Source organism: Populus euphratica, unplaced genomic scaffold (assembly GCF_000495115.2).
Source record: "Populus euphratica unplaced genomic scaffold, PopEup_1.0 scaffold251.1, whole genome shotgun sequence".
Lineage (NCBI taxonomy): Eukaryota > Viridiplantae > Streptophyta > Magnoliopsida > Malpighiales > Salicaceae > Populus > Populus euphratica.
Genome location: NW_011499988.1, coordinates 506,445 through 516,784, shown reverse-complemented (window position 1 = coordinate 516,784; position 10,340 = coordinate 506,445). Strand labels below are relative to the sequence as shown.

The window sequence follows — 10,340 nt, the reverse complement described above, 5'->3', positions numbered from 1 at the left end:
TATGCATACTAATCAGGGGGTGATTAGTACTTAAAAGTGCATTTTTATCATGGTTTTATATCATTATTTTACACTTGAAGTAGTTAAGGAGTTATTGATACTTCAAGGGCAAAATGATGATATAAAACCATGATAAAAATGCACTTTTAAGTACTAATCAGGGGGTGATTAGTACTTAAAAGTGCATTTTTATCATGGTTTTATATCATTATTTTGCACTTGAAGTATCAATAACTCTTTAACTAAAGCATGTTTTATAATAATATATCTAATAATATAAGATACCTTTAATTTGTGGTAAATGTTCATTTTAAATGCAGGCCTATCACATAAATGAAAGGATTGATTGATGACTTTAAAAACTGAAATTGAACGGACAAAGAGATGGCCAAACTGAGAAAAGAGATGCTGGTGCAATCCAAACCGGAACATTGTTCGGTAATTGGGTCATATATGGAGTTGTAGATCTCAGATTTAGGTCCACTTTATATGGATAGAAAGGTAAGACATAGGCCTACAACTTTCATATGGAGCCCAAGTTTCAAGTCCAAATTGGAGCAACAACAAAGAAGTCTGAATCTGTCTTCTCGCCCGAGCACTATTCCCTGTTTGGTCCATATCTGGAGTTCTAAAAGTTGAAATGAGCTGAATTTTTTATACAAGAAAGCTGAGACAATTTCCTACAACTTTGATGTTTTCAATTGGCTCTAATTTTAACGTTATCAATGATGTTTTGGGCATACAAGAGAAGATAAGGATTGTCACCAAGTCAAGAGTTGGTCACCCACTCATCAATTAGTCATCAAATCAATAGTTTCCAATTTTGGCCTATAAAAGGAGGCATTTGTCATGCATTTAGGCATTTTGGTCTCCAGATCAAGATCATGTTTTTGCTTTCTCTCTTTGTATTTTTTTATATTGCTTATGCTTTGCTTTCATTAATATCAAGTTTATGCCTTTCATTTCCTTTCCTTTACTTAGTTAATTTTTATCTTGTTTTCATTAATATTAAGTTTATGCCTTTCATTTCCTTTCCTTTACTTAGTTAACTTTTATGTTCTTATTTTGTTTATCTATTTTTCTTTCTTTCATTATGTCTAGCTAAGTTAGTTATGTCAAGGTGAAAAGGTTACACTAATGGTGTAAGAATAAGTATAGTGTAAACTTAATATGGACTTTAATGTTTGATACTAACATGTTTTGTATTTGTTATCTTGTTCACTCTTTAATACTTTGCTTGTTAAATAACTAATCTTGATTTATGTTGTACAACACTTGGTACAACAAATGCTTAGCACTTTCATAGCTCATATTGTATGGTATAACCAACACCTGAGCTATGAAAGGAACTTGATTTGTTGTTAACATAAGTTATAACCATGAATGCTTGACAAGATTTACAAGTATTAGCATTAATCGAATAAGATGATTAATGTAATCATGTTAACAATCTATAATCTGATTGGAACCTCCTTTGTGTGTGGTTTCCAATTGAATAATAAGAGTTTATACTATACTTGTTTGACATACCATTAGTGGATCCTCTAACCTTGACATTTGTTATTATCATTGTTTAATCATTACATTAATATTCCATCTCAAAGTTCTCATCATCTTCTTCTTCTTCTCCTTCTTTTTCTTTATTATTATTATTATTATTACTACTACTACTACTACTATTATTATTAGTATTTCTACTACTACTATTATTGTTATTATTATTGTTGTTATTATTATTGTTATTATTATTATTATTGTTGTTGTTGTTGTTGTTGTTGTTGTTGTTGCTGTTGTTGTTGTTGTTGTTGTTTTATTATTGTTATTTATAATTTGTACAATTAACCTCCCTGTGGTTCGACCCTAGTCTTGCCGGGTTATTTGTTACTTCGACACTCCTGCACTTGGGAGAAGACATCAATCTTTTAGTCGTGTCAATAGGTCTGCATTTAAAATTAACATTTACCACAAATTAAAGGTATCCTATATTATTAGATATATTATTATAAAACATGCTTTAGTTAAGGAGTTATTGATACTTCAAGTGCAAAATGATAACATAAAACCTTGATAAAAAATGTATTTGTAAGTACTAATTAACAACCTTAGATCTCAGAAATTGCTATAAATTATTCAATGTTGAAGATATAGGCTTACTTGTTAACAAGTTTTATCCTGAAAATTTTTCTAACCAAGAAAAAATTCATTTGAAACTTCAGTTGCAGCATTATGAGCTTGATGTAACTAATTATCCAAAGTTAAAGAACATGTCATCGATTGTTGACTTATATCAAGGATTAGTTGAAACAGAAAAATTAACAATTTATCCGGATTAGTTGAAATAGAAAAATTAACAATTTATCCACTAATTGACATGTTGATTCAGCTTATTTTGACTCTTTCTATTTCGACAGAAACTATTAAATGAGCTTTTCAACAATGAAGATTGTTAAAACAAGACTTCACAATCGGATGGAGGATGATTTTCTTACAAATTATTTTATTATCTATATAGAAAAAGAAATTATTGAAAAGAACATGTCATCGATTGCTAATTTATATCAATGATTACTTGAAATAGAAAAATCAATAATTTATCCACTAGTTGACATGTTGATTCAATTTATTTTGACTCTTCCTGTTTCAACAGAAATTACTAAATGAGTTTTTTCAGCGATGAAGATTGTTAAAACAAGACTTTATAATCAGATGGAGGATAATTTTCTTACAAATTATTTCATTGTCTATATAGAAAAAGAAATTGTTGAAAGATTCACAATTAATATAATAATCGATGATTTCTATTCTATGAAAAAACGACGAGTACAATTAAAATAAATATGTAAGAATCATTATTTATTATTTTTTACTTTATTTAAAAGTTTATCAAACATAAATAATTTTTTGCTTTAGCTAATATTTCTTATATATATATTTTGTGTGTTTATATTTAATATGTATAAAGACCAGCAATATTAAAGTAGTTGATACATTATGAAGATATTAAAGTAGTTGATACATTATAAAGATGAAATTAACTTTATTATTTTGATTTAATTTGGTATTACTCCAAACATTGTTCCTTATACAAAAATCATTATATGTCTGTAGTAAGATATTTGAATAAAATTAAATTATACAATTTTTTTAACAATTCATATTCATGTACAATAAATTAAAACAAATATTATATTTTATTATATTAATTTTAACTGGCCTACCTTATAATCTTAACTTCACCCCTCCCTAAGTGTCACATGTTTCTTAACATGATTCCTAAATGCAAAATAGATTTTAAATAATTCTTGTTTATTAACCATTAATTAATTTTGACATATCTCTATATTTTAAAATATGTTTAATTTAATATAACAATTTTAAACGTAACTTGTTATGCCAAATCTCTGCACTAATTTTCTTGGATGGACGTAATTTTGTGATCTCTGCACCGAGCATCGGAACGACGGAAAGGGTTCTCCACCAGACATTATCCAAACCAGAGAGGAGGAGGTTGGTGATGACAGATGAGTATAGGAGTGATGGGTTTAGTTGAAAATTTATAGAAAATCTCGCTAGTCAATCTTATCAGACAGCAAGCTAGATCAACATTCAAGTGAATTGGTGTCCTTGCGACAGAACATGCATCGATCCAATATCATTAAACACCTTGAAAACCTTAAGTTTCTTATAGTCAGTCAGTCTTTCACAACTTGCAGTGAATCTCATTCCCGAGAGCATCTACCTTAAATGGACATGAGATCTAAACCCAACCCAAACCCTAAAAGAGAAACAATTTTATTCTTTTTCCAGTTTATAGAAGTCTCGATCATTCAAAGGGTGTCTTTGCCCACATGTAATGCCTTGGAACCTTTCTTTCATGGAAACCTTTGCTTTCTATGTTGACCTGAAACGTTTCAAACAGAAAGTCATGCATCCACTTCAGTGGCATAAAATACTACAAAAGTCAAGTGTCACAGAAGTCTTTACAGCGCGTTCAAAATGACCCCAAAAGGCTATTTCATAAATTTTAGATGTAGTAGTAACATGGAGAAATTAGCTAGCTAGAAAGTGACTAGATTTGGAATAGTGATTCAAAAACTGAACTGTTTTTCCTCTTGTGTGTGTGTGTGTGTGTGTGTGTGTGTTAACAATTATTAGCAACCTAATAAAAATTTCCGTGATCAGTCATCCATGTTCTGCACAATATTTTCATTCCTAGAAATAAAAAACATTCCACGTATAATGCTACTCTAGCTATATACCTCAGCTGCATCAGAGGACCATGTGCTGTTCTCCTCTTCCAAGCCATTGGTCTCTCCATCATCTTTGTAGTGGACATGGGGGCAATGGGCCCACTGAAAAGAGTTAAACGTGATCAATTTGAATTAAAATACAATATGTTACTTTAAATCAGTTGAGTAATTTGACGAAATTTACTAGCTCGTTTTCATTTCCCTCGATTTGGTTCAGTGCATGATTGAGTTTTAGAAATCTACCTAGCTAGCTAATTATTGGTTACTCCAGAAAATTAACTTACATTTTTTGCAGCTGTACTGAAGGCTTCTTTGTGGGCCATGTTTGGATTTTCAGTTTTAAGCCTTCTAATCTCTTCTCTGCTGAATATATTTTTGTAAGAACATAGTAATATATCAAGGCTAAATCGATCATGTACTAATTAATATAATATCTTAACTAATATTGCTTACTTGATGAAGCAGTTATAAGCCGATGGTGCTCTCTGTCTTTTCTCCGGGGCTGTAGAGATAAATAGTTCAATTGATTAGCTAATAATTAAGTAGAAAAAATTAATTAACAAGAAATTTACTATAATATGGCTCGATAAATTTGTTAAACTTACGTTTATTAATGACACGATTCACTGGATTAACTTTATCAATATCTTCATCATTGTCAGAAGCGATTACAATGAATGAACTTTGCGTGTCTAAGCCTTTTTGAGCATTGACTTCGTCTGGACTATGCATTTGTTTTTGCTGGAGGGAAAAACAAGTTCAAAGATTTATCCACTGGACGACATAAAAGAACTTCAATATGCTAATAAATTAAGCTAGCTACTAATAAATTCTCAGGAAAAATAAAAAAGGGGAAGATCGAGAAGAAAAAACTAACAGCTTGGATATTTTAATTAATAGAACCTGATCAATTGAGAAGTAATATACCTCATGATCATGGCTGAGAGAAGTTAAGAGATTGAAAGGGAGAAAAGCGATTTTCGTCAAGTTGACTGAGAGGAGGCTGGAGCAGTGCCCACATATCACAGTCACCAACGTGGATGAGCTGCTGCATGGAACACTTACCTACAGCATTTGAGAGAGAGAGAGAACACAAGATAATTAAAAGTTGCACGGGATATTAATATTTAGTGAAACTCTATGCAGATGCAGTGCATTACAAGTAAAATGGTGGTACAAAAACCACACTGTACATAGCAAATCTGATCCGGAGGATCAAAGAGATGGTTCAATGTTAACATTTTAGTAGGTGACTTGCTAGGTGCTTGTGGCTGTCTGTGTCTCCCTGTGCATGAGAAGTAGGTGACTAGCTTGCTAGGTGCTTATGGCTGTCTGTGTCTCCCTGTGCATGAGAGAGAGAGAGAGAGAGAGCGAGAGCGAGAGAGAGGAGAAGCACAGAGAAGTACGTGGGTCTTCTTATAGATTGGTAAGAATTTATAGGCTTTAGACATGTTTTTAACGTATGAGTTATGCCAATTAATGTAATGAGGTGCATAGTCTCATTATGCGTACATAATGTACTTTCCATAAGGCTGTTGCCACAGATTACAATAAATCAATTTTGTCTGTTGACCTACTTAATTAGGATAATTAGCACTTCTGTCTGATCGTTTACTTTAAAGAATTCCTATCTGATCATACTTTTCTTGATTTCAGATTAGTTTAATGCTACTAAAAACAACCCTTGGAAACTTCAGCCTCAATATCTGAGGTTAAGGGAGAGTGGTCCAAATTTCTATGATGGTAAGTAAATGGAACTGACTATGCCTATTTGTTTCATGTGTTGTTTTCTTTGTTATTTACTCCACCTCTGTTGAGCAGCTCTATCATTCATGAGAGAGAGAGAGTGAGAGTGCATCAAGTTGTTTTACCATAACAGGAAGGAGGGTAGGTCTGTAGAAGAGTGTATGGAGATGGAAAGGAGGCATCTTAGCATTTGGCTTCGCTGATCAGAGAAGGTAAGAATAATTGACAAGGAGAAGGGTTCGCTCCCATTTTCTGTGCTCTCCTTGTTCATGCTACTTCCCATCCCATTATTTATTTCCTTTCAAGCTGCTCCTTCCTTAATGTCTCACATCTACCTTGCCAGTTTTTCTTTCCTTTTATCCCACAATATAACTCGAACTTCCCTTTTGCTGTTGACCTGTGCATGTGCTTGCATGCTAGCTCTAGCAGATGGGGTTTGAGATTTTGGAGCTGGAAGAAACAATTTTGAAAAATTATACAGATAGAGGAAGAATGGGACAATTGTATTGCCTGCACTAATACATTGATCGATCGTCCGATAATAAATTTGTGAAGTTAAATCTTGAGTCTTCCATTTTTGGCGAATAAACTAAGTCACGATACGTTGAGTTATTGCTGTACAGCTACCACTGGCATTCCTAGCCTGCGCCGAGCATGTCAATATTGCTGTCATCCGGTAATCCAGCCCTTTTATCAGACTACTTGTGAAAATATATTGGAAAAAAACAGAGGATAAATTAAGCTAATTGACACAAATTCTTAAATTATGAGACAAAATCATCCTCAAGATTTACAAAAATATCACAGTCCATGAGTGAGTTACTATAGGAATCTTTTTCTTATACTGAATATGTTCTCTCCATACTTCCACATATAGGAGTGTTGCAAGTAATATACATTCGACAAAACAACCACTTTTCAGCATAAAGATGATAGGACAATATCGGCAATATCCAGTCATTACGATATTAATATTTTCATCTATATATATACTCTTAAAAGCAAAATTTGTTGAATTGGCTTTTAATGGGTTTTTTTTTGTATTTTTATCATGATTTTTTTTGTTATATCAAATTTATTACAAGATAATTTGATATTTTAATAAATATAAATATTATTAAAAATTTAAATTTTAAAGACAGTGTTGTAATCTTTCCGACAACCCCTCATTACTTGAGAGACATGAGTATGGAATAAACAGTATATTTAGCGCTAACAACTTTTTATTTATTTTCATTTGTTTTCTTTTTTCTTCTCAATTCTCGCGTCAAACCTTTCAATTTCTTGAAGCAATTCTTTTTTTTAATTTTATTTTTATTTGGATTTGATTAATATTTTTTTAATTTTTATTTATTATATTTAAAATAATTTATAAAATTAAAATTGTTTTTCAACTCTCTTGAAGGCCAAAATCATTGTGGAAAATACTTTGATATTTTTTTAATTAAAAAAATCTTCAAACTACCTTGAGACTACTTTTTTATGAGTTTTATAGGTATCAATATATATATATCTCAATAATTATCAAAGACTATATCACTGTAATAAAGTAATCTTTATTGGCATGAATTATGTTGTTGGATTTCAACAATAGATTTAATCAAATAATTGTGTTCAGCTCATTTTAGTTAGATACCAGATACTGTAATTATGTTAAAAAGCTATTCTACAAAGTAAGGTGAATCTAGATTAAAACAAAAAATCATCAAGTACATATTTATAATGATAGACTATCATATAAATAAATAAGAATAAGAATAATATTTCAATATAATAACACAATACTTTATCACTTTATCTTGTAACTTACATTTCTCTTGAACAAGATTTGAATTGTTTTGCTTTGACTTGCTGAAAAGAAAGTTGATTTGATATACCTAATATCTTATTTCATTGGCCTACTTGCCTTGCACACTTATCTTGCCAATGAGACTGGCCTTTATCTCGTAACACAATATGTAGTTTATTAATATACATAATTGTTTTTTAGAATGTTTTTAAAATAATTTAATTTTTTTTATTCTATCTCGTAACACAATATGTAATTTATTAATATACATAATTGTTTTTAGAATGTTTTTAAAATAATTTTTTTTTATTTTTAGATTATTTTGATATACTAATGTTAAAAATTTAAAAAAAAAATATTTTAATATATTTTTAAATAAAAAAATTTTTAAAAAATAACCACTTCACAATATTAAATAAACTTTAAATTAAATAAGAAACTATAATGAAAGATGAAGGAGCGAAATACTCTTTTATTTTATGTGGTTCAATTGATATTATCAAATTGAATGGGAATGTCAATCTTTTACTTTTTTTTGTAGTAAAATGACTTAATTAGTCTTGAAATAAAAAAAAAATGAAATGAAATATAGGAGGTTTTTAGTCTTTTTCTACCTTTTCAAATCAGTAAAATGACTAAAGTATTTTTGAAAGCAAAATTTGTTGAACTGGCTTTCAAGGAGTTTTTTGTATATTCATCATGATTTTTTTATTATTATATCAAGTTCATTGCAAGATAATTTAATATTTAAATAAATATAAATATTATTAAAAATAATCAACTTTAGAAGAGGCATTTGAATGTCCCCAACAGCCTCTTAATACTTGAGAATCGAGTGTATAGAATGAACCACATGTTTGGCACCTATAATTTTTTCTTTCTTCCTTTTTTAATTCTTGCATCAAGCCTTTCAATTTATTGAAACAGCCCTTCAATTTTATTTTCATTTGGATTTGGTTTATATTTTTCTATTTTTATTTGTTTTATCTAAAATAATCTATAAAATTAAAATTATTTTTTGATTTTATTATTTTTTTAATTTTTTTTATCTATCATATTTGTTGTCATTCTTTTTATTGTTCTTTTTTCTATTTCTTTCTTGATTTATTTTGTTTTTCAATTACATCCTTTATTATACTATTTTCTTTAATTTTTATATCAAATTTAATTTTTACTCTTTTTATTACTATTTTTTTGTTCTTATCTTTTTCTTTATTTATGTCATTTTTCAATTTTATCCCTCATTTTTTTATATATTTAATTTTTATGCTAGATTTAGTCCTCATATTCTTTTGATTACTATTTGTTTTATTTTTTTAATTTTGAATGATTGAGAATTTTTCTTTATAAATTTTGTAGGTTTGCTTTTTGTGGGTAACCTGATTCATGATCCAAGTCACAAATTTCATGATCAACCTCATTTAATTTCAATTCTTTTTAGATTTTTTTTTAATTATTGACATTACTAAGCCTTTAGATTCAATATTGTTATCGTTATTCGTATCTTATATCCTGAATTACAAGATAATTAGGTTAATTCTAATTGATTTAGGTTTGTTTTAAATTTTTTTTCTAGATTTATCTTTTATTGTTTAATTTTCTTAGTACTTGACCTTCATTGTTATATTCTCTTTTTGTTTTTTTGTTTGGAATTATTCCAAGCTCACTAGCAAACCGCTAGTTTGCATGCTAATTATAATCAGGTTTTCTAATCTTTTAGATTCAATATTGTTATCGTTTTTCTTTCTATGAAGTTATTCGTATCTTATATCTTGAATTACAAGATAATTAAGTTAACTCTAATTGACTTAGGTTTGTTTTAATTTTTTTTTTCTAGATTTATCTTTTATTGTTTAATTTTCTTAGTACTTGACCTTCATTGTTATATTCTCTTTTTGTTTTTTTGTTTGGAATTATTCCAAGCTCACTAGCAAACCGCTAGTTTGCATGCTAATTATAATCAGGTTTTCTAATCCTTTTTTTAAAACAATTATCCTTTAACTTTTATTTATTAAAAATAGAGGATATCTTTTTTAATATTGATAAATATTTTTTTTATTGGTTATTGTCATCTTTTTTTGCTTTTGATTAAAATTATTAAAATTATATTATTAAATTTTCCAAACTTATTTAATATATTTGAATTACTGCTTCGGATACCAAATATTTTTACTCTTTTAAAAGTGATATCATCATTTTTATATTAGAAAAGATTTGAGCCGGCAAGCAACTCATTCCATGCATGCCACTAGTCTAGTTTAAATCTAAAAATTTTACGCAGATTTTTAATCCAAGCGTGAGTACCCTTTACCACTTCACTTATAGCCGTCCATTTTCACTCGCCAGAAAACCGTTGTCTACGAAGATCGTGCTTTTGACGGAAAGTTAATTAGCGTTACGGATGATTGGTTGTTAGTAGAAAAGTTATTTTAAAAAGAAGATAAATTAAAAAAAAGAGTAAATTTTTAAAAAATAAATTATTTTTTAATATTTAATAGTATTATAGAAAATAAATTAAAAAATATTTTTCAGTATTTAGTTATGTTATGTAAAAT

The 10,340-nt window shown here is 28.8% G+C and overlaps 1 protein-coding gene across 1 annotated transcript; it reads right to left on the bottom strand.

Moving 5' to 3' along the window:
* Positions 1–3,599: 3,599 nt before the first annotated feature.
* Positions 3,600–5,538, bottom strand: INO (Plant-specific transcription factor YABBY family protein). The gene is made up of 7 exons (XM_011046988.1): positions 5,411–5,538; positions 5,178–5,315; positions 4,856–4,991; positions 4,704–4,752; positions 4,535–4,610; positions 4,260–4,352; positions 3,600–3,901 (listed from the first exon to the last, which is right to left on the bottom strand). The coding sequence occupies exons 1-7, from the start codon at positions 5,489–5,491 to the stop codon at positions 3,824–3,826; spliced, it is 651 nt and encodes a 216-aa protein (XP_011045290.1). The 5' UTR covers positions 5,492–5,538; the 3' UTR covers positions 3,600–3,823.
* Between the last annotated feature and the right edge of the window lie 4,802 nt (positions 5,539–10,340).